The following is a 26,270-nucleotide window of genomic DNA, read 5'->3' on the forward strand; positions in this document are numbered from 1 at the left end:
AGTGCTTTTACAAAAGGTGTGGCTGAATTAAGCTCCAGTTTGAACACAAAACAGTGTGAAACATTCATAAAACAGACAGAATGTTCATGTTAAAATATATAAATGAGATGCAGATGAAGTTTCAGTCTTATTTTTTTCATGTTCTCTCTTTGGTACTTTGGTTTCTCTGTTTTCATCTTGTGATCTGATCATGTGTCTACTCTGTAAGGGTTGTCCAGCAGTCACACAGGAGTCTCCATGTGTTAAAGCAGCATTATTTCTTCTTCTTTTGTCGCCACAAAGAGGCATCGGAACACGTTTTAACACTGCAAAACTGTTGTTTATTACACATTCAACAAATATGAGGCAACATTACCATTCATTTCAATTGGTATTAGTTGTCAGTTGGCTTGTATTAGTCCAAAATTCACTCTGTTTTTGGTCTCTTCCACCTGCTGATGGAAATATCTGGCTCATTAACTGCTTATTGCTCCACTATGTTCACCAGGTAATTGCTTTGTGGTCATCAGTAAAAAATAATATCACCTTTAAATATTATACCTTCAGGCCAAAAAACTTCATCACGTCAACATAAGGCAGCTGCTATTATTGTAAAAACGCCAGTCAGGAGAAAGGCGCAACTAGCAAGTAAAGAACACCTAGTGATATTTTCTCAGGGATTGGCCAGATCAGCATTAGGGGGAAAAAAGTGAACGCATTAATGTAAGCTACATGCCCAGGCTGACAGCTAGCGGCTAACTGGTGGACAAAGTGGAGCATTTAGAAGCTAAAAAGCTGTCAAGTTGGTAAAGACCTTAAACACTCATTTGTGCCCCATTAATGACTTGCACTCCTCAGTGGGGCATAAATATGACTCTGAATGAGGGCTAATGTCACTCTGTGTATACTCCATGTGTACACAGCTAACTGTGTGCTAGCAAGTTCCCCATTCCAGCTTTACAAAGTGATAACAGGTCAATGTTTTGCTTTAAGTTTCTGATCCAACTTGCCAAAAAAATAAGGTAATGCAGCTTTAAAGTGTCTTAGCGTTACACCTGTGTGACTTTTGAACATATGCTACCCTTAGATGTTACAAGTGTTCCTCATATCATCACCTCCACTGCTCTACCCCGTCATTCCCTCCCCTCTTTACCTCCCCTGTTTTTGTCTTTCCCTACCTCTTGGATCCCTTCACCCTCTAATCCTTTACTCCTGCCATCCACCCAGGATACGACAATATAGAACTGGAACTGCAAACCCCCACAGAACTGAACTACCAGCCCCCCACCCCTCTTCGCTCAGACGACTTCTTTAGTGAGGGCGATGCTAGCGCAGACTCCCCTAGCAAGATCACGCTTACTAGACCTAGCGACCTCTCTCTCACTCAGACCACCAGTACTTCCAGCAGTGACCCCCCCACTGTCGCCCCAGGCCCCGCCTCCAGTGCCGCTCAGCCGCCCATCGTTGGGGCAGAAGACACAGCGTTGACCACTGGAGAAAGGGAGATGTCTAAAGATGAAAAGACAAGGCTGGTTTATTATGACAGGCCAGATAATGACAGAAGGGCAGTAGAGCAATCAGGAAAGGGAACAGAGGGGCGCGCTGAGCCCTTAGAGATAGAACTGATGGCAGGGGAACGCTGTGTTTTGGAGAGTCAGGGAGAGGATGTCGCCTCAGAAACACCTCCTGGAAATGAAAGGCATGAAGAAGAGGAAGAGGAGGAGATGACCCCGGAGAGGCTGCAGAGTCTGCTGGATGATATAAAGCAGGAGGGAGGCTCCGAGGACGAGGAGATGACAGAGGAGAGGATGAATGCTATTCTCGAACAACTGCACCAAGCAGAAAAAGACGTGTGTTCAGTTCCAGGCTGGAGAAACGAGACGTCCGGCGCAACCTTAGAGTCAGCAGCCTCCGGCCACAGCCCCGGCACCGAGGAGGGCAGGTAGGATCTGCTTTTATTTAGTTTTAACATAACATATTTTTGTGTAACCTTAAAAAAGTTATTGGGATAAAAGATAAATAGAATGTCCTGGCTAACAGCCCTCAGAATAAAATAACACGATAAGATAAGTTAAGAAAACTACAATTTAAAAAATGACTAATCAAATATAACTAGGTTTAGTTTGGGTATCATGGAATATAATAACGTTTAGAACACAATGTTGTGAGTAGTTTGGTGGCAGCCTCTCATTTAATCTCCTCCCTACATGTCATCCCCACAGCCCCGACAGCCTGGCTGATTCTTTGGAGCAGCCCCCGGCTAAGGCTGTCAGACAGAACGGAGGTCACATCGATGCCGCCAGAGAAGGAAAGGAAAATCAAGCCAAGAGGAAGGGATCTCAGGAGGACAGCAGCACAGCGGGACCAAGTGGAGGACGGGAGGAGGGAGGAGAAAAGTCCCAGCACAAAGTCCAGGTGAGAGTCGCTCTTCCAAAAAGACGTTGTCGGCGGCCAAATCTGTACTTATTTAACTTCTAATGTTTTTTACCCAAAGGCACTTTGTGGTGCTTTTCGGCCTTTAACAGCCCACACATTGGTTTTGTTATGATTTAAGTGTGTAAATTCCGTTATTGTGGGTTTATGGCTGAACTGTAACCCCTTCTCAGGAATATCAACTTACATCATTCGTGTGAAAAAAATCCAATATTCGATTTTTACATTTCCTTACTAATAAATGTAAGACAATTACACACAATTGGTCCATATTGTAACAATGCTCCTGGACTGCCCTCGTCAGGGGATTGTTATAGATGAGTCCGGCTCCGATGGGGAGACCACTGTCACCACCAGGGTGTTCCGCAGACGGGTCATACTCAAGGTGTGTAAGGCCTGCTGTGTGGCGGCTCCAGGCAGAGTGAACATGCTTAAAGCTGACATACAGAGTGTTTCCATCCAACTGTTTTTTAAAGTACATTTTTGATGAGAGCTTATAAAGGTTTAAATATCACACAGCATACATTTATACTTGGCTTTCAAAAAAGGCATTGAATTAAGATTTAAATACACAAAGTCCCCAAAAAAGATGTAGTGAATGAGGGATCTGGAAAATATTCAATGTTACATAAAAATTATGGATGAAAGATCCAATTTATTTTCTTTTTCTTTGGATGGAAATGTTGTCTATGTACATAGGAGAATGTGTATGTGGGGGCAGGGTGAGGGGGGGTTAGTGTGTGTGGTTGTTTAGTCTTGCTTTAGCGTGAAGTGCTACTCACTGCTTGTTGGTGTGAGCCACCCCCAGCCCTGCTGTTTGGTGTTGTTACCTGGTCGCTGGACTGCTGGTTGTGCTGCGTGTTTGGCTCATATAAAGAGAGTGTTATACTGTATGCACGTACAATCAGGCTGATTTCCACAAGAGCAGAACATCTGTTCAAATGTTAAAACCCAACTTTGATGGTCGCAACGCCCATGTGTCCCTAGAGCAAGACCTCTGAGATGTTTGCCCACTCCAGATTCAAGATTGAGCAATAACAGCATCAATTTGATGCTCTTAATAAAGAAAACTAATCATTTCTCTCGGTTGCAACTAACAATTGTTTTCATTCAAAGTTGATCTGATGAATATCTTCTAGATTAATTGTACAAGTGCTTGGTGTAAAAAAGGTCAGGACAAAACTTCAAAAACACCAAGATATTCAGTTGATCAGATGAAGAACACCAGTTTATATTGTCACTAAAGAGGCTTGAATTTGAGAACTTCTTAAATAATAACTTAAGCCTATTCATTTTGTTTGGTCGATCGTCTAAAGTTAGCTGCTCAGGCAATCTGTCTCTGTGTGAGTGGAGCCTTAGTGAGCTGAAAGTGTGATTCCTGGGCTTTCTTTATTATGCGTGACATCGTGGCAGAGTTTGAACGCTTGTTCTCCACTTAATGCTGCTGGAGTTTGAGATGTGCCGTGATTAGTTAGTTTGTGTTACAGAGCCATGCTAACATGTTGAGCCTGTATAATGCACCAGCATCCCTTGGGTTTCCAAAGTATTACTTTGCTGTATCAACATTTTATTGAATTTAAACACTTTTTTAATTATTGTCATAAGTCATGTTTTTCTCTTATCAGGGCTGTGACGCAAATGAACATTGTCAAAGATTTTATTTATAGATGTGTTTTGAGAATGTATTAAAAGGAAAGTGTTATTTCAGAACAATGAGAACTTCTGCAGTTTTCAAATCTTTACTCTTTAATGTTACAGTGAGTAAACCATCGTCTGTGGCAGGCAGATGTTCTCTCTTTATTCTCAATAACCAGATGAATAACTGTCTTCAAGATTACCTTTCATAATTTTTCCTGACCTGTACCTCCACCCTTCCCATCTCCTTCCATCCACCTTTTACTCATCCTTTAACCCTTCATCCCAGGGAGAGGACGCCAAAAACATTCCTGGGGAGTCTGTGACTCAGGAGCAGTTCACAGATGAAGACGGGAATCTGGTCACCAGAAAAGTAACCATCTCATCCTCCTCCATCACCTCTTTAATCTACAGCTTACACACACAAGTACAAACTGAAGTTTGTTTACAGCCTTTAGAGGCTAGTGTATCTACAGTTTTTAATGTACGGTTTTGTGAATCGGCTAAAAAGAAATCTTATTTTAGTTTTTGTAATACTCAGTTCAGCCACAAGAGGCTGTGCACCACTATCATCTCTTCTCAATAGGATTATTTGGTGTTTCTATGTTACTTAACATTACAGTTTCTCTTTTGACTTGATATGTAAAATGCTTTGCCTCTCGGGGCTTCCGTAGTTTCCCTAGAACTGATTGACGTGGAAAAAAAGGGTTGAAATAGTTCAACAGAAAACACACAGCCTCTTTCACACAATAACATACAATACAGACACACACTGCTCATCGCCCTCATTTCCATTGCGCCTACTCACTTAATGCTTTCCTCCCCATCACATGCTTCTGCCCCTACAGGTGATCAGAAAGGTGGTGCGCCGTGTGTACAACACTGAGAGGAGGGAAAGTGAAGGCGATATTATTTCAGACGAAGGAGCTGGTGTTGGTGCTGGTGCTGGTGATGCTTGTGATGGTGGTGGTGTAGCCCCAGGTGTAGCAGATCCTGCCTCTTCTACAGGATCCAAGGGGGGGAAGAACAAGAAGAGGGGGAAGCGCTCCCGGCATGGCAACAAGGCTGAGAAGTCTGGAGAAAAAACTGAGGTTGGGGTTAAAAACCAACCGTCAAACGTCGTCGCCTGAACTATTCGGGCCCACTTATACCTGCATGAAGCTTTAACTGTGTGAGCACTCAGAGAAATGGGAAGGATCAGTCACAATCAAGAGCCGAAGTAGAAGAGTGGGGAAAGGTCCAGGATGTAGCCAAGAGCCGCAAATGAGGACGAGCTTAGGCCAGTTGATTTAAGCCAATTGAGCAGTTTTTACAAAAAATAAAAAGGGGCTATAAGCTAACACCTTCTCTTGATCCATTTACACATCAGGTTTTTTTTCTTATTGCCACCACATCAAATTAGAAGATGATGGCACCTGAACTTCAGACAAAACCTTGAACTCTAACCGTTCATTGCTCAAGTCCTTCGAGCTAAGCCCACAGATAGACTTCCGAGATCAAAAATACATCTGTTTCATCCAGTTGTTTTTATGCTGGAAAAGAGGATAGGTATTTTGTAGCACTCTAAACAACATGTGTATGTTATAAAAGAGAAAATGGTCTATTAATAACAGCAAATTGTGACCATTGTAAGGAAAACTCAAAATGCCACATATCCTTTCCCTTGAGTTTTCCAACATCATTTTCATTTGGTTTGGTTCGACTGGCGTTCTCTTCAGGACATCATCAGGTTGAGCGCTGTTTCTTCAGTGGTTTTAATGTCATCTGACCGGAGAAATGCCACCTGCTGATTATGTCCTGGAAATAACTCTTAATATTCACATTGCAATAGTGGATGGAACATCTTTTAATAAATCAAAGACAGGTTATGAACATTATTAAACTCCCCCAAAGAATATGTGATAAGTCGTGCCCCTCCAGACTCAGGCTCCTGTTTTGAAGCCTGATCCCAGCATTAAACTGAGCCGTGTGTTGAGTGCTGTGTCATAGAGTAGCAGCAGCCTGTATACATGCGATCGGGCAGTGTGTGTGTTCCTCTGTACTGCAGTGTGTCAGTAGTGTTTAATTACCAACTACAGCCATGTCAGGTTGCTGCGGTTTGAGAAATACTAATATTACATGTTTCAACTACCATAGAGAAATGAATTCAAATCCTGTTTTGAGATGTTCAGATGCACGTGTGATTTGGAAGTAGTAATACTAACATCCTTCTCTCTCCTTAACCCCGTCTCTCTCGCAGCATGCTTCCTGTGATCTCCTCCGCAGTAGTACAGCCTCACTAACACACGTGCTGTTCTGTCGGAGCACAACCCTAACTTAAGTGTCATTGTTTTTCTCTCTTCTGACAAACCTCAATGATTTCTCCCCTCGCCAAGCCTGGAGACAGTGCCAATAAGAAACAAGGGAAGAAGAGTCAGTCATAACAGTAGAGCACTCAACCTAACCAGGTAAGAAAATCATAATAAATATCCGTCTCTTAAAACAATCTAATCTGCAATCTGCAAATGTTCAACATGTTTTTTTACAAGCTGAAAAAAAAACAGTTAGAAAAATTTGAAAGAAAAGAATACTGGCTATCATTTTCATTACTGCTTGACATTAATTGTTTTAATATTTAGAGTTTAAAATGTCCAGGAAATAGAAAATTGGATTGAATCTATAGTTCAAATTGCTGTTTTTTAAAACAAATATACATCATTTATAATTATAAAAAAACAGGAGCAGCAAATTTGAGAAACAGGAAGTAGCTATTTTATTACATTTCTGTTTGGGAAATCAATGAATGATTGATCCAATTAAATCCCCCCAAATACCTAATAAACGAGTGCAGATTATGAGCTCATTAACAGATCGTATTACATCTGGGGCTGACTACAGTAGAGCCTCAGATTTGAATGTATATTTCTAATTTGTCTCCCTCCAGGTCCATGATGTCCATCTGCGACACTAAACACGCCCTGGGAGGAAAGACCAGAATGGAAGCCTCGTCATTCGGCCAAAAACGTGTCTGAAGCACTCACTTACAACGCATGGTTTTCAGCAAGACAACAAGCTAAACTTTTCTTTGATTTCGCATGAGCATGTCACCACAACTCACTCACTGTTGGAAACAACACGGGAGGGACACACGTGGACGTGAGCTGGAGCTTTCTTACATTATCTTTAACATATGGAAGGCGTGTGACCAAAGATGGCACAAACAAGGAAAACTAATCGCTGACAGATGAGGAAGGCCTACGATTCACTTTCTCTCCCAGACACTCGCCTTATATGGTCTACTTTTTCCTCCTGGACCCGCAGTATTGGGGTGTACCATGTGGTTCTTTTTTTAAAAATGAAATATAATAGTACATGGGTGATTTTTGTTGTATATAAATGACACTGTATAAAATGAAAAAAAAAAATAGAAATCAGTAGCTTCACAGATTGTTTATGCACTGATTTGAGTTGAAGCTTTGCCGAGTCGGTGCATTTGTATTGAGGTCGACACTGTTTGAGCAGCCTTGAGTGCGACCTGCCATGCTCGTCCCAAATGAATTAACTAAGAAAAAAAATAATCTGTATGTAAATGAGAAAGGAATGGAAGAAAAAATAATAACTGCTTGATTTTAAACAAAGGACGTTTCTTTAAAAGCCAACACGTACTTCATGTGGAACATTATTTGTCTTCAGAGAAATAATATTTTGCTGCATGTGACGTCACCTTATTTTAAACGCTTTCCTTTCATTTTCCTCCTAATTCAAATACACTGTAATACAATTAGAGAGATGGTACTTCTGTCTTTGATAGCACTCATAATAACCCAACCATGTGTCATCTATAACTGTTTTTATTTAGTTTTTTACGAACATGAAAGCAGACGCACAGTGAGGTGCTGACGTCGTCCCCCAGTGTAACCTGCAGAGCATCTCGTTGTGTTTCCTCCTAACTGCTAGCGGCCCTGTGTGTGTGAAACATCAAATACAAATGTCTATATGTAAGCCCATCATGCACACTAGCCGTGTACGTTTAAGCTTTTAGGTCTGCTGTGATTTTAAAAAGGGGACTTTTATTTTGACGGTTGATGACTTTTATCTTTATTTAACAGGTTGTATTTACATGAGAACACAGAACGTCATTTTTAGCCCCATTATCCAATTTGTATTAATGGCTAAATCCCACATGGTTAGAAATCTGATATACAGTTCATGTGAAATTTAATTTCTTCTCTCTGTATGTCTTTTTTCATACGAAACCACCTTAAGCATCCTTTGCTGATGATAAATCTGGTACCAACATGTATGACGAACCAACATAGCCTACACTGGATGATCAAAGTAATTATTTAAGCAGAAAAATAAATTGTGTTTAAACTGATCTTTGTGTGATCTTTTTTTGTATCAAGACACACTTAAACTTTAACAAATGTGAAGCCGTCAAGAGCTAAAGGAGGAGCCGTCGAGCAGCTTCACAATAAAAAGCCTTTCTCGTGTGAGGGGCGTTGGATTCATCGCTGGTAGTGGTGAAGTAAGTATTTTGATCCTTACATGAGTAATAGTATGAGAACTACACTGTAAAATACTCAGAATCCCCCGTTACTCTTAAATGTTTTTTTATTACTATTACATTAATGTAAAAGCAGCATTGCTTGGTTCGTAAAAAAACAGTAAGAAATGCCATCACAATTTCCCAGAGTGAATATTGACACCTTCACAATGTTTGTTTTGTCCAACCAAAAGCAAAATTCTGTCAATTGACTTATTGTTGGGTAGTTTAAGATTATTATTATTTTCAGCTGGTCAGCTGGTTCTGAAAAGGTTCAGAAGTTATAATAAATACATGTTATATCCTATACTATGTTGTTGTTGTTTTTAAAGATTTTGATAAACTATACTAGTTGTTTTTTTGCATATTTTCGACAATAGTTTGAGAGTATCTTGAGACTGCATTGAAAAGGCAATGTAAAGAGTAATCAGAAACAGATTCCCTGCACTTTTTGCTCATTCAAAACAGTGTACTGTGGCACCAAATTCAAAACACATAATTTAAGGTAACATTTTTCCATTTACAAGCTTTTTAAATACATTTAAAAAACATAATCTTTTCAATATAATTCTTTTGCTAAGTCATTATACTATGACATACAGATGGTATTGGAAATATATCTATGAAAGCTAAGTCTGTTTCTTATGAACAGACCAAAATCAAATATTTACCATCACAAAAGAGAGAAAATGCAACTCCTTGCACTTCAACATTTGGAAAATGACAGAATTCAGGTCTTGGTATAGATTTGCTCATCTCACTTTTGAAAAGAAAGTGAATTAGCTTATTATTAATGTTGAACTTGTCCTTTAACAAACATTAAAGACTTGTCAGCACGGTGGATTCCTCTTGGTGAGTCTGAACATGTTTTTTCAGATCCTCCTTCCTCGCGAATCCTTTCCCGCAGACGCTGCAGCTGTGCGCTCGCTCCCCCTCGTGGACACCCATGTGTTTGGTCAGCGAGCCGCTGGCCGTGAAGCTTTTCCCACAGACGTTGCACAGATACGGTTTCTCTCCGGTGTGCGACCTCATGTGGATCTTTAGTGCTCCGCTTTTGTAGAACTTCTTGTCACACACGCTGCATTGGTGCGAGGACTCTCCTGTGTGGATCATCGTGTGTGTTTTCAGAGTCCCCCTCTGCCTGAATCCTTTCCCACAGATGCTGCAGAGGAAGGGTTTCTCCCCTGTGTGGATCCTCATGTGAGCCATCATGTACTCTTTAAAGCTGAAGCTCTGCCCGCACACGCTGCACACGTACGGTTTCTCCCCCGTGTGGACTCTCATGTGTCCCATTAGGTTCCCGTTTTGAGCGAATGCCTTGCCACACACTGTGCAGATGTATGGTTTCTCTCCCGTGTGGGTCCTCATGTGCATCTCCAGTTGTTTGTGGCCATCAAAGTGTTTCCCACAGACTTCACAATCATCCGTCCGGATGTAGGTTTGCAAGTGAATCCTCAGGCTTTCCTCGGACTCAAAACGTACCCCGCATACGCCACAAACATCTGTATCCTCCTCGTCTTCTAGCACATGCCTAAAAAACGAGGCTCTGTAGGAGAAAGATTTGCCACATACTTTACAGAGGTATTTTGATTGAGATAAATTCTTGTAATCATTATTTTTAGTTCTTTTTGACTTTCGTAAACAAGGTTGGTCTTTGATCTCTTCCTTCTCGCTGTCTCCATCCTCACTATCACTTTCCTCACTGTCCTTCCACTCTTCATCACTGTCCTCTTTATTCCCAGTGTCAGAGCCCTCTGCCTCTGACTGTTTCTCCTCTGTATCCCTGCAGATGTTTTCTTCTTTGTGCGTTTGTAAATGCACCTCCAGGCTCTCGTCGGAATCCAGATGTTTCCCACAGGCTCCACAAAGATCGGAGCTCTGTTTGTGCGTAACTACGTGTTTCAGAAAAGAACGTTTGTAGTGGAAAAACTTTCCACACACTCTGCAACAGCTCTGTCCTGCAGTTGGGCTCCTGGTAGTTGAAGAATTGTTCCTTTTATGTTTTGTTATTTTCTTTCGAAAGACCCCATTGAGGAAAGACCTTCCACACATTTGGCAACAATCCTCGCCCTGACTATGTCTCTGAAATGATTTGAGATGTTTTTCATTTATCTCACTGTTGTTATCTTCACTTGGAGTTTCAGAATTGCTCGTTGATAGAACCTTGGGGTCACTATGTGGCAGTGTCTCCGTTTCCATCATAGTTGAGGTTCCCTTTGCTTCTCTCTGTGCTTGATGGTTACGTGAGAGTCCAATGTGGTTTACATCACAGTCTGTCTCTGTAGAAGCTTGTTTAAACTTTAAATGTAATGATTTCTGGACCAGACTGGATGTCTTGCTCTGCTCAGACTTCTGCTGCTCAGAAGAAACATTATTTTCGGTGTTCGACCCTCGGAGCGTCAATGTCTCTGATGGGAAGATGAGAGAGATCAGCTTGGTTATATTGCAAACTGCATAAAAACACACATGATATGACAAATAATAGATTATTATTCGGGTTTGAACATTATTTAATGTAAATTAAATGTACCTGTACTGGATACATTTGTCTCGGTCTTTAACATGCCGTCGGGCAGTTGGCATTGGCTTGGGCTCTTCTGGTGGGAATTGGACACTTCTGCCTCATACTCTCCCATCATGCCCTCCAGGATCCTAAAGATCTCGTCTGCAACCGCTGACAGCCGCTTGTGCACAGCTGCTCTCTGCTGTTCAGAGGGCATGTCTGGAGAAAGGGAGGAAAGAAAAAAAATAGCTTCAAAAATAAAAAAAACGACAGAATAATTCAGCTGATCCTTGCTCCCCATATATGGTTCATAGAAGGTTGTTTTCCAGTCCAGTTTATATCTACAGGATATCAATTCAAATGTGCAATATTGTTCATGGTGAAGATCTTCTGTGGATTTACTGTTTATCTTACTGCTGATATATACATCTAAAATAATACCTTTTTTTAATCAAGAGGAAGGGCAAAATAACGTTTGGTATCAAATAATGTGTATTTAGTACAATCCTGGTATCCAATATGAATTGAAGTAGAAGTAAAAAGTAGAAAAACATTGGCAACCTCAAGCAAAGCACCAATTTTGGGGTATACTTTAATACTTCCGTAGGCAACTTTTTAATGCAGCACTTTTACTTTCAGTCGTGTATTACGTTACTTTGCCTTTGGGAGATAACAAGATAACATTTTTATTTCATAATTATTAGTTGATTGGTGGTTAATAAAGCGTATGTGTTGAATGTGTGTTTACATGCCTGCTGTCTCCACAGAGCTGAAGATCTCCTCCGCAGCCGCCGCCAGCCTCTCAGCCAGCAGCTCCCTCACCGCCTGCAGGTTAGACATTATGGATTCTCTAAAATACTTTTTTTAACATCAGTTCATTTTACTTTTGCTCCAACAGCACCCGTAGACACACTTTTATCAACATCACAAAACACTGGGGAGCAGGCTTAGTGCTTCCGGTAAGGTCGTGTTCTTCCTCTGCATTGTAAATCTAAAGCTGGATGGTGAAACACCGCCGCCCTCTGTTCAGAAATCGCATTACAATACACCGTGTCAACGATGCGGTGAAATAAAATATATTTTATTTAAATTAATGTAGCATTACCACTACAAAACACCCACAAAAATCTAATTCTACTAATACAAAAGTAAAACATTTTTAGCATCAACTTTAAAGTACAAGTACTCATTATGTAGATGGACATTGTTAGAATAATGTATGTTGTTGGTTTTGAGCCAATAACTGTTTGTGAGCCACGCATGTATGTAACCTATTTTTTAAAATCTTGACCCTGATCCTGAAAGGATTACCGAACAGGCATAGTGGAAACTGGCTCAAGGGCCCAAAGGACAACTCCAAGCTACAAAGAGACGCAAAACTACAACAAAAAAGGCTTAACACACCATGTTAGGGATAGATCGACAGGACAGAGACTTCTCGGCCAGAGGCCGCATTTATTGTGGCCGGGGATTTTAACAGAGCCAACATGAAGAAAGTCCTGCCGAAATACTATCAGCACGTCAGCTGCCCCACGCGCGGTGGAAATACACTGGACCATGTTTACACTCCTTTCCGGCATGGATATAAAGCCCTCCCCCGCCCCCCCTTCGGCAAGTCAGACCACATATCTCTTCTTCTGCTCCCTGTTTACCGGCAGAGACTGAAGAGGGACCGACCTGTGACAAGGACAGTGCAGCGTTGGTCCGAGCAGTCTGACTCTGCTCTCCGCCACTGCTTTGGCATCACGGAGTGGTGTGTGTTTGAGGAGGACGATATAAACACACACACTGACGCGGTCATTTGCTACATCGGCAAATGCATCGATGACGTCGTGCCGCGGATTACTATACGGACATTCCCAAATGAGAAGCCCTGGATAAACGGCGAGGTCCGAGCTAAACTTAAAGCACGGGCCATCGCGCACAGCGGCGGTGATTTGGATGAGTACAGGAATTCCAGGTATGCACTCCGGAGAGCTATTAGCAGTGCGAAAAGACAATACAGGGACAAGGTGGAGTCGAACTACAAGGGCTCCAACGCCAGAAATATGTGGTCTGGACTAAAAACAATAACAGACTACAAAAGGACAACGAGTGGTGCTGAGGAAGTGTCTGCATCTCTCCCAGATGAACTGAACACATTTTATGCACGCTTTGAGAAGCCCCCGGCTGTGGAGGCACCAAAGGCCCAGGATCCCTGCTCACTGGTTTTAACCAGTGCAGATGTGTGTAGATCTCTGAAAAGGATCAACGCACACAGGGCTCCAGGACCTGATGGCATCCCTGGCCGTGCTCTCAAGGTGTGTGCAGTTCAGCTGGCAGATGTGTTCACAGACATTTTCAATAGGTCACTGCTCCAGTCTGTAGTCCCCACATGCTTTAAAGAGTCCATCATTGTCCCTGTCCCCAAAAAGACAAAACCCATCTGCCTCAATGACTACCGCCCAGTTGCACTCACCTCCATCATCATGAAGTGCTTTGAGCGGTTAGTCAAAACTTTTATCACCTCCTCCCTCCCTGACTCACTGGACCCCCTGCAGTTTGCCTACAGAGCAAACAGGTCCACGGATGATGCCATCTCCCTCACCCTCCACACTGCCCTCTCCCACCTGGACCAGAGGAACACTTATGTGAGAATGCTGTTCATTGACTACAGTTCAGCATTCAACACCATTGTGCCCTCCAAGCTCATCATTAAGCTCAGGGACCTTGGGCTCAACAGCGCCCTCTGTGACTGGATCATGAGCTTCCTGACGGGCAGATCCCAGGCAGTGCGGATGGGGAACATCACATCCTCCACCTTGACCCTCAACACCGGAGCCCCTCAGGGTTGTGTGCTCAGCCCTCTCCTCTACTCCCTGTTCACGCACGACTGCGTGGCCACACACAGCTCCAACACCATCATCAAGAGAGGAGGTCAGAGCCCTGACATCTTGGTGCCAGGACAACAACCTCCATCTCAACGTCAGCAAAACAAAGGAGCTGATTGTGGACTACAGGAAGAGGCAGAGAGAAGCACACACACCCATCACCATCGACGGGACTCCTGTGGAGAGAGTCAGCAGCTTCAGGTTCCTCGGGGTTAACATCAGTGAGGACCTGACATGGACACATCACACCAGGGTCATATCCAAGACGGCTCGACAGCGACTCTTCTTCCTCCGCAGGCTGCGGAAGTTCAACATGGACTCCAGGATACTCTGCAACTTCTACAGGTGCACCATCGAGAGTATCCTGACTGGCTGCATCACCGCCTGGTATGGCAGTTGCACCGCCCTCAACCGTAAGACTCTACAGAGGGTGGTGAAAACTGCTCAGCACATCACCAGGACGGAGTTGCCATCCATGGAGGACCTCTACACCCAGCGGTGTAGGAAGAAGGCCGGTAGGATATTAAAGGACCCCCATCACCCCAGCAACAATCTGTTCTGTCTGCTGCCGTCTGGCAGACGGTACCGCAGCATCCGGACCAAGACCACCAGACTCAGAGACAGTTTTATACCACAGGCTATAAGACTACTGAACTCCTGAGCTGTGTGAATGTCTACTCACATCTGTTTATAGTACACACATACATATATATTATACACATCTGCCATACATATCTGTTTATAGTACACATATCTATATATTATACATATCTGCCATACACATCTGTTATACATAATATATGCATCTGTCCATACCTCCTCATTCAACAGTGTAAAGTATTTAAATACTTTCAATGTATTCCACATATGTATATATTTCACATCCTCAAATCTGTATTGTTAATATTGTAAATATTCTTCTCTCTTTTTCACTATTTTATTTATCTTTTGCACCATGTATGTTGAGTTGTTGGAGGAGCACGCGACATAAGATTTTCATTGCCAACATATACGCTGTATCTGCTGTGCATATGACAAATAAAACCTTGAAACCTTGAAACCTTGAAACCTTGAAGATGGTGGGGCCTTTTTAATATTTAAGGAAAAAATGATTGTAATAAAGTGTTGAAAAACAGCAGTAGTGACACACTCTTGCACAGTGTTCATTATTCATCGGGTGTTATGTGGCTATTCAGAAAGACACAAACAGACAAATATTGAATGTTCATTTTGCAATGTCAGCCTTAGACAGTCGCATGACGTGCGTGTCTATGTCATCGCAGCATGTCAGGCTAAAGGCCAGGGCTTTGGTGCTGAGTCAATGATTTACAGCGGGTAAAATAAGTATTGAACACGTCACAATTCTTCTCAGTAAATATATTTCTAAAGGTGCTATTGACATGAAATTCAATCAATTCATCAGATGTCGGTAACAACCCATGCAATCCACACATGCAAAGAAATCTAACCATAGATGTCCATAAATTAAGTAATGTGTATTAAAATGGAAGGACACAGGGAAAAAGTATTGAACACATAAAGAAAGGGAGGTGCAAAAAGACATGGAAAGCCAAGACGCCAGCTGAAATCTATCAGTAACTAGAAAGCGATCCTGCCCCTTGTCCGTGCAAATTAATATCAGCTGGTTCAGTCCCAACTGATGGCCTATAAAAAGGTTTCTCATTACCAAGGTGTCACACAAAAAAGATCTCAGGATGGGTAAAAGCAGCTCTCTCAAAACTTTTGCAACCTTTTTGTTACAAAACATACTGATGGCATTGGTTACGGGAGGATTTCTAAACCTCTCAATTGGTTTCAGAGAAAGGAAATAAAGCTGCTAGAATGGCCCAGCCAATCACCTGACTTGAATCCAATAGAAAATCTATGGAAAGAACTAAAGATCAGAGTTCATAGAAGAGGCCCACAGAACCTTCAAGACTTGAAGACTGTTTGTGTGGAAGAATGGGCCAAAAATCACACCTGAGCAATGCATGCGAGTAGTTTCTCCAAACAGGAGGCGTCTTGAAGCTGTCATTACCAACAAAGGCTTCGGTATGAAGTATTAAATACATTTCAGTAAGCGTGTTCAATACTTTTTCTCTGTGTCATTCCATTTTAATACACATTACTTAATTTATGGACATCTGTGGTTTGATTTATTTGCATGTGTGGATTGCATGGGTTGTTACCGACATCTGATGATAATTTCATGTCAATAGCACCTTTAGAAATATATTTACTGAGAAAAATTGTGACGTGTTCAATACTTATTTTACCCGCTGTATGTCACACTCTGTCTGTGCCAAAATGGTATGTTTATCTTTAAAAGAAGTTCTACGTCCTCAAAAATTAGATTTTTATAAGGAGGCCATGAGTTATTCATTTAGGTTTTCTAAATAAATCTGAAAATGTTGCAATTGGAACGAAATGTGTCCGTCAGCAAGAAAGGAAATCATTTGGGGGTCACTGAGATGGAGATAAAGTGATTCTTTGTTTTTTTAGGGGTGGATTTTTTGGCTTTTTAATGTTAACATTTGTAAAGACAGAAGTGAGGAGGGGCTCCATTTAAGCATGTACTGTAATACAGTACCATTTTAAGGTATTTGTAATTTTCTTGAGTATTTGTATTTACTGTTCATTATTGTTCCTATTAAAAGGATTTGACAGCTTTAGTTACTTGTTACTTTGCAGATTCAGATAAATAAAACAAAATATAAATAAGAAATAGGAGAGGATTTGAAATTATAGGTAAAGTCACTAGCTAATAGTGGTAATAATTAAAATAAAGACTAATACTGTGAGAAGGGTCATTTCAATGTAAAAAAGTAATTTTACTTTTGATACTTTAGTTTATTAGACTAATGATTTATATGTTCTGTTACCTGAGTAAACCTCATTATTCAGTGTTAGTAATGTTATATATTCACTTTCACCACTGGGGAGTGGAGGCTAAGCTTTGTGGGACTGGGTCAATTAATGGTGGTAAATAATGGATGAATACTCATGATAAAGTCAAATATAAGCCACGTGATTTAATACATTTTCAATATATTTTTTATTAAAAATATTTAAAACAGTTTCAAAAATACTTTCTATAACATTTAAAATACATTACTAATACAGTTGAAATACCATATGAAAGTGGTAAGTGACGGCCATTGTCTCCAAGATGAGGTTAAACATAACAACTGCAGCTTGTGTGTTCATTGTTATGTTTTTTCCAGGACTCAACAAATTGAATTATCATATTTTGCTAAACTCATAATTGGTCTTCGTAAGTGCCACTCAGCATCCTGGATAGTGCTTTCACATAGTCACAAAGAGTGTCCAAATCACACCAGGGACAAATTCACATTGATCTCATTGGCACTTCCCTGAGAAGCAGTTGGACATTTAAAGTCACAAGCACCTGAGGAACTTTTTTTTCAATCCGGAATAGGCTCCACATATTAATGTGTCCAATCTGAGTTCTTTTCTCAAACTCCCTTTTTGTTCTGCAGGCTCAGAGCTCCCTTCACGCAGTACGGAATGATGCTCACTGTGACCAGAGGCACGGTGGCACTCTTGCAGAAGGACAGAAGGTAGAACAGAGCTGCGGTGTGTGTGGGAGGCTTAAAGGAGTCAAACAGGTGCAGTAGGAACAGAGTGCTGATGACGCTCAGTACTTTGACCACCGAGCTGCTGCTTTTCTTGGTCTCGGTGTAGAGGGGTGAGTGCAGGCCCAGGCCCAGGCCGAAAAGCGTGCCCATGTTACGCAGCAGGCTGGCGAAGGGTGTAGAATCCATGTGGACCCACTCAGGCTTCACACACCACTTCTGAGCCTTCTCAAGGGTCCAGAGCAGGTCCACTCCCACAGCTTTAAGCAGCAGGTAGAAACCAACAGCGAAGGAAGTCAAGAAGAGAGTCGTGTAGAAGTATTTCTTCATGCTGGCGCTGTAGATCAACTGAGTTCTGTTGAAGGCTTCAGCCACGATAATACCTAGAAAACAATGGAATGTCCAGGTTAAATGGGAGTTATGAAGTACAGAATTCTGCTAAGATATAAGTAATCCTTAGCACAAGGTATAGGTAATCAATACAGTTAATATAATAAAACATCGGTATTTGATACCTCTAATGAAATGATTGAAATAACATAATACAAAATAACAAAACTAGTCAAACAATACCTGCATTCAATTGTTTTTGTATCTAGATCTAGGGAAAGAATATCTACTAATTGTTCTTTTCTTTCTCTCAACCAATCAGCGCAGGCGTTTTTTGATTAGATGCAAAGTGTGATTGGCCCACAACCGCATCAGCTACAACCCTGTCTGTGGTTAAGTAAAGTTGAGCATGTTAAAAATGAAATATATGTATAAGTTTGATACTTTTTACAAAACCTAATGCTCCCTTCAATGATGGGTATCAAATGAGTTAGAGAAAACTCTTTTGGTATCCGTACTTGTATTGGTATTGGTATTATAAATATATTGTTTTAACAATATTCATCCCTACAAGGGAATCGTATTTCCACACTGACCTGTGATTACACCAGCTACGACCTGGTGTGGGAAGTGGGCGGCGATGAAGACCCTTGAGAGGCAGACACACACCTGGACGCCCCAAAACACTGTCCACAAAGCAACCTTCAGATACCTGTCAAAAATACATTTCATTTTTTTTTTTTTAATCAGCAATTGAGATTGAGTCAGCCTTCCCTTAACTTTTCAAAGCAATTAAATCACTAAAAGCAATATAACAATTAACTCAATTTCAGCCTGTACGTCAAAACAACCCACATATAATCTCCCCCCTCTAACCAATAGTTCTCAGGAGTCAATGATCAACCACGGCTCAGGACAGATAGTGTGTCCACAATGATAAGCTCAGGGTGGAAGAACTTGGTTAACAACACAGACATGGATGTGTACAATATGAATTTCTCTGACTCACCAATCTTTGTTGGTGGTTTTCTTGAATCCAAATTTCTTCTTGGTGGTCATTATGGCGAGGATGGAGGTCACAAGGGTGTAGTAGACTCCTGCAGCTCCCATAGCGTGGCCTGAAGGGCTGCCTGGGTAACAGAGACAGAGGGGAGATATCAGGGGCTGATTCACTCAACTGTATTGTTCATTCAGCATGTGTTGTTGGTTCAAAGAGAATGAATAGATACAAGAAAATAAGGAACACGATTAAAGACAGCAGTAAGAGTAAGAGTAATTATTCATTACATTTTCATTGCTATTTTATAGTTCTTTTTTACCTAAGGTTGGAGCTTTTTTGAGCATAGCTAAGGCTTATAAATTACATACCATGTACATGTTAAATTCACCTCTTAACTGTTCAGATGAACAAAAGATGTTCAATTATTTCTCAAAATGTGACAACAAAATTATAGATTTTTTTTTTACATTTTATTTATATTATGGACATTTTAAGTTGTTTGATGATAGTGCTTTGTATTTTTACTTTTGAATGACTTTACCAGAAAATAGTCAGATATTCAAAGGTTGTTTGATCTTAAGTAAAAGGTTTGATTAAATCTTGGTAAAAGACAATACCTGAGCATTATTATAAGATTAGAACAGAACAAAGCTGTTATCTGCCCAATAGTCATAAGCCCACACTGTGTTTTAATTGGTTCAGGGTAATTAAATCAACTGCACCATGAAGCACAATTTGAATGAATGACAAGATGGGTCCTGCTATAATAAAATACCTTGAGGTCCTGCATCAAAATCTGCAGCCTACAGTATATTGCACCCAGGGACAGTAGGTTTTACCCATAAAACCTACTGTCCCTGGGTGCAGATGTTGATGCAGGTTTTGCAATGCAATTTACGATAATATTCCAGGAGAGTCTGAGGAGTGTGGGGTAACAGCAGCCGAGTAGGGATATTTCTCACCTGGCCCGGTCTCGCAGGTCATAGGGTACTGCTCGATGTGAGGACGAACTGTGTTTGCATAATAAGCCGCCTCATGGACCCACCAGTAAGGCCTTTCACCAAACAGAATCCTGAGGAAGACAACATAATGCACTCCATCATGATCTAAAAACATCTTCTGGCCAGTTGAAAAACTTCTCATTCAAAGATTTACTTGACTCACCATTTGAACACCAAATTAAGCCAGTCTCCGATCACAGCCACCCATATGAGCTTGATAGCCACTGGTGAACGCAGGTGGAACCAAAGAGGGAAGAAGATGAAGAAGGTGTTCCTCAGGTCTGCCGCCCAGGAGACCCAGAGAAACAAACCCTGGGCATCCTTATAGTTTGTCTGCAGGTAGTGGGTGGTGCTCACCCCAAAACCCGACATGGTGTCCATTAAGGCGTTCATCTTTGCCTCAAGAGACAGGGAGAGAAATCTCAGTCTGGTGCTGCGTGAATGACAAATACAAGACTGTTACTATCAGCAACACAGCTGGTAGGTTTTATACTGAGGGACCCACCGCCTTAACGCATGCTCACACTGATCTTTGGACCTTGCACATGTGTAATAAAACACCGGGAGACAGGAGAGTTTTGGAGGTTTGTCACACAAACATGTTGATTACGGGAAAACAATTCAATAAGTCAATTGTTTTTTTTGTCACTGAACTACTGTACGCAGCACAGAGATGAAGTCAACAAATGGCTGTATTTCACATTTGTGTTAATTAAATGGATCAAGAACAAATCAATGAACTTGCATAATAGCATTTGCTTTTCAATGAACTGCATTATATATCTTAACTTAAAAATTAGCCATGTCTCTTTCTTTCTCTGTTTCTTTCTTTCTTTCTCTGTTTCTTTCTTTCTTTCTTCTTTCTTTCTTTCTTTCTTTCTTCTTTCTTTCTTTCTTTCTTTCTTTCTTTCTTTCTTTCTCAAGCATGCAGCCCCTGAGTGATCGCTGTTCGGTTATATAATTGTGATTTCTGATTATTTTTGTGTAAGAATCTCACTGGTGAAGGCAGCCATGTGTATGTTACATAAGGAGATCAATGATTAAATTATTGGGTTTGGACTGAAGCGGAGGAGATAGTTGTTGATAAAACTGAAGGAGCAGATTGGCGGGTTTTAGGATGTGTATTCTGTCAGGACAACAGGTTTTGCAGGGACGTACCTGTCATATTTGATCTTGATAAGCTACAAAATATCCTTTACATTTGTGGAGCCTAACTCACAAATGACGCACTCTACTCTGCACATGGCACACAGAGGATAAATTGTGAGCCAACATCAATGGATTTCACAAGTAGCTACTTCATATTCATTGAAAAACAGGGAGATTTAAAAAAAAAAATGGTTTACCTAAAAATCTGGGATACGTCAGATGGGCGGTGGCTGATTTCTGTTCGATGGATTTCAGCACAGGGGGCTTGAAAGTGAGCAAAGGTTAAGGAACCTGTCTGCACTGTCCCAAAGGTAAACAAAATGTGCTATCCTTGAGTAAAGTCCGATGGGGATCACACAGAGGCAGCAAAGAGGGGACTGCCTGGCTGGGAAGAGCTTGGCAGCAACCTGACACAACCAGACCCAGATTTAGAGCACTCTCCTCAGGCAGGAGGTTGTGATATCATGGATCTTTTCCACAGTTGGGGGGTAGAGCTGGTGGTCCATCTGCAGACCACACACAGCAGGCATGAGGGCTTGTTCAGCCTGGCGTCGACAGTGGCCGACCTGCACACTACGTTCTTCTGCTTCTTCCCGATCTGGTTCCACCTGCGGAGGGACACGGGGCTCAGACTCATCTGGGTGGCCGTCCTCGGAGACTGGCTCAACTTGGTCCTGAAATGGTAAAAAACTGATGGAATGTAATGCTTATTAAAATGCATAAATATAAATGTTGTATTTTCAGTTTCTTGTTGTTTTCATGACAGGGTTCTGTTTGGGGAGAGACCGTACTGGTGGGTCCATGAGACCCGGTTTTATGGATCAAGACCGGCCCCTTCTCTGCAGCAATTTCCCATAACATGTGAGACTGGACCAGGTACACTTTACGACCTGCAGGGGATCACATGATGATAGTTTTGTCTTGAATAATTGATTGATTCAATGGAATGGTTGATTGTTGATAATTAACCTAAATTAAGAACTCCAAAATGCAATCTGCGAAGCTTAGATGAGTTTAATCAATATTTGTGAAGCTACTTTCTCTCAAAGTCAGAAAAAGAAGGTAGAAGTTTGTTTTAAACTATAAAGTCTTGATTTGCTGTGAGAATAACGAGTGTTTTTTATTTTCTTTCTAAACCCAAATGAGCCCCTAGATTCCAGACTTTATACTTGATAACTTCACAACACATTTGAGTTTAAGCACTCTAGGTATTTGATTTTACTTAAATAATATTTTTTGACTTTATTACACCATAGGAATAACAGGAATTTAGAAAGCTGGCATAGTTCCACTTAAAGTACTTGATTGCTAGATAATATCTTGAGTGTTTGGCAAACACTCTAGGCTTTCTTTGAATGAATATGATCTCAAATGCGATAACTAGGTTATAAAAAGGTGCTCTAGTACCTTTGGCCCTTTGTAGTCTTTGTAGCTTAAAGCACTTGTGAAGGAAATGACTTTGGATTCGACAATAAAAAAAAGCACATCAGCAAATACACCTCGCACATAATGTGTACCTTTTTTCAAAAAATTCTCTAATCATCACAAGTTGGCTTGGACTTTGAAATGGTTGTAAGTCTAGATCTAAGAGGTCTAAAATAATTTGAAAAAAGTTATCCGAAAAAGACGATGTGATGTATATTGATTTGAAAATGTTCTGTAGATGAAGTTGAGGTTGATGAAGTCTGACAGTAAGTCTGTTCCCTACAGGAAGCCCTTCAGGTCATGCTATGGGTGCAGCTGGGGTCTGGTATGTGATGGTAACAGCGCTACTAGCTATTGCTAAAGAGAAGCGATGCCCCCCCTTACTGTACAAGTGAGTCTTTGGAAATAAAACCAATTATTTATTTGAAACCTTGAATTGCACTCTTGCTCAGTTTTCCTCCTTGGTCAGATTGTTTCAGGCAGGCCTGTGGACACTACTGGTGCTGATAGTGCTGGTGGTCTGCATGTCCAGGGTCTTCATGGCTGCACACTTCCCACACCAGGTTGTAGCTGGAGTCCTTACAGGTAAGTCTGCCAAAAATATTCATCACACATTTTGTGTTGATGAAAAGTTTATTTTTTCAACAATTTATAGTATTTGAAGTCCTAAGAGGCAAGTGACATAACAGAAAATATTGTCTGATCCTCAATGTTTTCTCTTTTGTGTTTATGACTTGAGAAGAGGATTCATTATCTTAGCTATCTTTATTCCGTCTGTGAATACAGATGAAAAAAAAAGTTTGGGGAAGTGTTTTTCTTTCAGGATGTTTGTTGTTGTAATACTCATTTCAGCCACGAGAGGCTCTACCAGGTGAGTTTTCATTTGTTTGTTTTTTTATTGCCTTTCACTATTTGTGTAAAAATATGGCTACCATTATCTAACACATAATAGTGTGGATGTGTTCAGGTAAACAAATATCAGTGAGAAGTAAATGCAATTAATCATTATGCAGCTCAAATCATATGAAGTTCTTCTGGCCCTCAGTCAAACACCTTCTCTGTTTTTGTGTCAGGTTTACTTGTCGCTGAAGTTGTCTCGAAGGAGAAATGGGTCTACAGCGCCAGCATGAAGAAATACTTCTACGTGACTCTCTTTTTGACATTGTTTGGTGTTGGCTTCTACCTGCTGCTTAAAGCTGTGGGTGTGGACCTTCTGTGGACCTTGGAAAAGGCCCAGAAGTGGTGCGTGAGGGCAGAGTGGGTCCACATGGACTCTACGCCCTTCGCCAGCCTCCTGCGTAATATGGGCGCGCTTTTCGGCCTGGGCCTCGGCCTGCACTCGCCCCTCTACAACAAAACCAAGAAATATTCAAGCACCGGTTTTAACATTGGATGCATTATTGTCTCCCTAATTCTGCTCCAGCTGTTGGATGGATGGACATTTGCCTCTGATTATGATATAATTTACTATTTCCTGTCTTTTGTTAAAAGCGCAGTTGCACTTTTAATCCCGACCACTTTGGTTCCCTGGGCTATGCTCTGGATTTGCAATGGAAAGAAAGAAGACAAGACGTTGTGATTCAGGAGAAACCTTCTGTTTAAAGTCAATTATTAGTGTAATTTTTTACATTTACCTTGTGTTTAGTACGCAAAGAAATGTAGACTTTTAGGACAATGTCCCTGAATGAAATGTGATTGCATGGATATCAGTTCCTTTAAGGAATATGTACTGTAGTTTGACATTTCAGGAACTGCGCCTAATCTCTAACTTGTCGAGAGTTAGACGATGAGATTATTACCACTCTTATGTAGGCCTAGTAGCACTGAAGCTACAGCCAGCAGCCTATTAGCTTAGCTTAACTGGTATGCAGCTAGCATGACTTTGTCCATTTTATATTAAGGGCTGCAACTAGCGATTACTTTCTTTGTTGATAATTTGCAGATTATGTTCTTTATGTCATTTGGTCTATAATATGTCTGTACAATGGGAAAAATGTACATCCGAATTCCTCCAAAGGTCCATGACGATCAATATAAAATGTGCTTTTGTCATTTTAGGCTATTTTTTGATGATAAAACCTTAAGGTACCTTTAACTCTGGGTTTAAGTAAAGATTAAGCAAAGAAGATACAATATGTATAAGTGAGCTTCAAAGGTGCTGTACCTATGGCTGATTTTTTCACTCGTGAACAAAGCCAAGATAGTTTTCCCCCATGTTTCGAGTCTTTATGCTAAGCAAAGCTAACAGGTTCCATACCTTAGATACAGACATTAAAGTGTAATCAAATTATGGTTTATTTTTGTCTGCATCCGACCTTCAAGGTCTGTTTGTTTTGGTAACTGTCTTTTCTCCCCGAAAAAGGGGTCTACACACATTGCAGGCTCTTTTACTGGACAGTATAGAGATGTTTATACAAACATAGGTAGGAAGTGCTTAATCAGCAAAATGATGCAATGAAAACTATTTTATTACCATTTGTTCCCTAAAAAACTTGTGCTTATTTTACTATTGCTCCCCAATTGGATTTCTCTGAATGTCTCAGTCATTCAGAGAACTGATTAATTCTCTTTCAGGAACAACCATTAAATATTAACCAGAGCATGCTCCCTTCACTCGGCAGCCCCACATAGTGACACAGCCTTCACCGCAGCCATGCGCTGTCGGGAGGGACATGGTGGGTCAAGGGGCAGAATGCGTTACAGACAACACGTGTGTTGTTTCAGGCTCTAAAAGAAGTGTTCGGCCTACATAACGCACATGAGATCAGGATGGCAGAGAAAGACAAACCTCTGGAAGTCTGCTAATTATATTGTAAACTGAGAGCAACGAGATGTCAATTTAAAATATTTAAAGTAATGATAAAACAAGGATGTAAATGATCTCCTATCATGTACACTTATTAAAGTACTAAAATGATGTTTTAGTTGTCATTTTCAACAATGCAATATTTAATCTGCTATGCAAATGCCGATGTGATTTATTTCAGCTGTACACAACACCATAGACAGGGTCAACTTGAGCAATCTCTCTGTGACATAATCATTGTGGATGGTGACATTTCCCAACTGCAAACCCCAAGTGTATTTTTTCTTATCTCTGCAGTCCCTCAAGTGTTTCCGCTGCTAATCACATGAAGCCATAGCTATATCGTGATACTCTAAAGAGCAGGCTGCATTGTGGGAGGTTAAAGGAGACAGGGGTAAGAGACACTGCAAGTGCGTCAGCAAAATTGAGCAACACTACACTGTTTACATCACCTTATATTTAAAAAAGACTGAAAAACATATGTCTTTCTCAGTGATGTCAGATCTAATCAGAAAACAATAACATTAACTTCAGTCCGACAAAGTTCGTAGATTATTCGTCAGGTTCGTCAATTATTTATTTAATGATTTTTGATTTTAAGTCCTCATAAAAAAATGACATGTAATTTTAGACTGAATATATTGTGAAATTTGGAAAATGGATCAAAATACATAGGCAATATTTACAGATGTGTTTTCCATAATGAAGGTGGTTTCAACTAAATACAAATAAAAATGATATGCAGAATTTGCTGTATTGTTAATGGGAAGTATTCATTGTATTCTTTTCTTAATATACTTTTTAATGATCATGCAGTGTTTGCATCTTTACCACTAAGAGTTCTTTGCATTTATCCTATAGTCCTATAGCATTTATAGTCAACAGATCCAACAGATGATCCACTTTGCTAGGGATTTAACAATATAAACGTGTTCTTTTAGACAAATGTGCATTTAGTGCAGAGAAAATTGCAAATTAAAATGAACTCAATCTTGGAGAAAAAACATGTACATTTGGG

At 40.8% G+C, this 26,270-nt stretch overlaps 4 protein-coding genes across 33 annotated transcripts in view; 2 read left to right on the forward strand and 2 right to left on the reverse strand.

Annotated features, from left to right (window-relative positions):
• Positions 1-8,404, forward strand: part of ank3b (ankyrin 3b) — a 142,345-nt gene extending 133,941 nt beyond the window's left edge. For 25 of the 30 annotated variants that reach the window (XM_063893314.1, XM_063893311.1, XM_063893302.1 and 22 more), the window contains 7 exons: positions 1,207-1,921; positions 2,202-2,394; positions 2,717-2,797; positions 4,337-4,420; positions 4,896-5,138; positions 6,423-6,494; positions 6,971-8,404. In XM_063893314.1, the coding sequence (XP_063749384.1) occupies positions 1,207-1,921; positions 2,202-2,394; positions 2,717-2,797; positions 4,337-4,420; positions 4,896-5,138; positions 6,423-6,470 (1,364 nt within the window). In that variant the 3' untranslated portion in view covers positions 6,471-6,494; positions 6,971-8,404. The remainder of the gene's footprint in view (positions 1-1,206; positions 1,922-2,201; positions 2,395-2,716; positions 2,798-4,336; positions 4,421-4,895; positions 5,139-6,422; positions 6,495-6,970) is intronic. The other 5 variants (XM_063893299.1, XM_063893300.1, XM_063893296.1 and 2 more) reach the window with 4 other exon arrangements.
• Positions 7,449-12,045, reverse strand: LOC134870851 (zinc finger protein ZFP2-like). Its single transcript, XM_063893329.1, has 3 exons — positions 11,828-12,045; positions 11,103-11,294; positions 7,449-10,980 (listed from the first exon to the last, which is right to left on the reverse strand). Exons 1-3 carry the CDS (start codon positions 11,913-11,915, stop codon positions 9,392-9,394), a joined length of 1,869 nt encoding a protein of 622 aa, XP_063749399.1. The 5' UTR covers positions 11,916-12,045; the 3' UTR covers positions 7,449-9,391.
• A 4,907-nt stretch (positions 12,046-16,952) lies between these two features.
• On the reverse strand, positions 16,953-20,346 carry g6pc1a.2 (glucose-6-phosphatase catalytic subunit 1a, tandem duplicate 2). Its single transcript, XM_063894065.1, has 5 exons — positions 20,036-20,346; positions 19,834-19,943; positions 18,881-19,001; positions 18,468-18,583; positions 16,953-17,924 (listed from the first exon to the last, which is right to left on the reverse strand). The coding sequence occupies exons 1-5, from the start codon at positions 20,263-20,265 to the stop codon at positions 17,422-17,424; spliced, it is 1,080 nt and encodes a 359-aa protein (XP_063750135.1). The 5' UTR covers positions 20,266-20,346; the 3' UTR covers positions 16,953-17,421.
• Positions 20,347-21,304: 958 nt separating this feature from the next.
• g6pc1a.1 (glucose-6-phosphatase catalytic subunit 1a, tandem duplicate 1) lies at positions 21,305-26,015 on the forward strand. Its single transcript, XM_063893857.1, has 5 exons — positions 21,305-21,703; positions 21,788-21,897; positions 22,732-22,837; positions 22,916-23,031; positions 23,520-26,015. The coding sequence occupies exons 1-5, from the start codon at positions 21,486-21,488 to the stop codon at positions 24,023-24,025; spliced, it is 1,056 nt and encodes a 351-aa protein (XP_063749927.1). The 5' UTR covers positions 21,305-21,485; the 3' UTR covers positions 24,026-26,015.
• The last annotated feature ends 255 nt before the right edge of the window (positions 26,016-26,270 follow it).

The sequence above is a fragment of the Eleginops maclovinus genome, chromosome 10 (genome assembly GCF_036324505.1).
Source record: "Eleginops maclovinus isolate JMC-PN-2008 ecotype Puerto Natales chromosome 10, JC_Emac_rtc_rv5, whole genome shotgun sequence".
NCBI classification, from domain to species: Eukaryota; Metazoa; Chordata; class Actinopteri; order Perciformes; family Eleginopidae; genus Eleginops; species Eleginops maclovinus.

Excerpts from the sequence above, each read along its gene's own strand:
- g6pc1a.1 (XM_063893857.1), top strand. The coding sequence starts at position 21,486 with ATGGATCTTTTCCACAGTTGGGGGGTAGAGCTGGTGGTCCATCTGCAG. Across the intron at positions 21,704-21,787 it reads CTCAACTTGGTCCTGAAATG|GGTTCTGTTTGGGGAGAGAC; the intron begins GTAAAAAACTGA and ends TTTTCATGACAG. Across the intron at positions 21,898-22,731 it reads AACATGTGAGACTGGACCAG|GAAGCCCTTCAGGTCATGCT; the intron begins GTACACTTTACG and ends TGTTCCCTACAG.
- g6pc1a.2 (XM_063894065.1), bottom strand. The coding sequence starts at position 20,265 with ATGAACGCCTTAATGGACACCATGTCGGGTTTTGGGGTGAGCACCACC. Across the intron at positions 19,944-20,035 it reads CTTAATTTGGTGTTCAAATG|GATTCTGTTTGGTGAAAGGC; the intron begins GTGAGTCAAGTA and ends TGTCTTCCTCAG. Across the intron at positions 17,925-18,467 it reads CGTAGCTGGTGTAATCACAG|GTATTATCGTGGCTGAAGCC; the intron begins GTCAGTGTGGAA and ends ATTGTTTTCTAG.
- LOC134870851 (XM_063893329.1), bottom strand. The coding sequence starts at position 11,915 with ATGTCTAACCTGCAGGCGGTGAGGGAGCTGCTGGCTGAGAGGCTGGCG. Across the intron at positions 11,295-11,827 it reads CAGCTCTGTGGAGACAGCAG|ACATGCCCTCTGAACAGCAG; the intron begins GCATGTAAACAC and ends CCCTTTCTCCAG. Across the intron at positions 10,981-11,102 it reads GACAAATGTATCCAGTACAG|AGACATTGACGCTCCGAGGG; the intron begins GTACATTTAATT and ends TCTTCCCATCAG.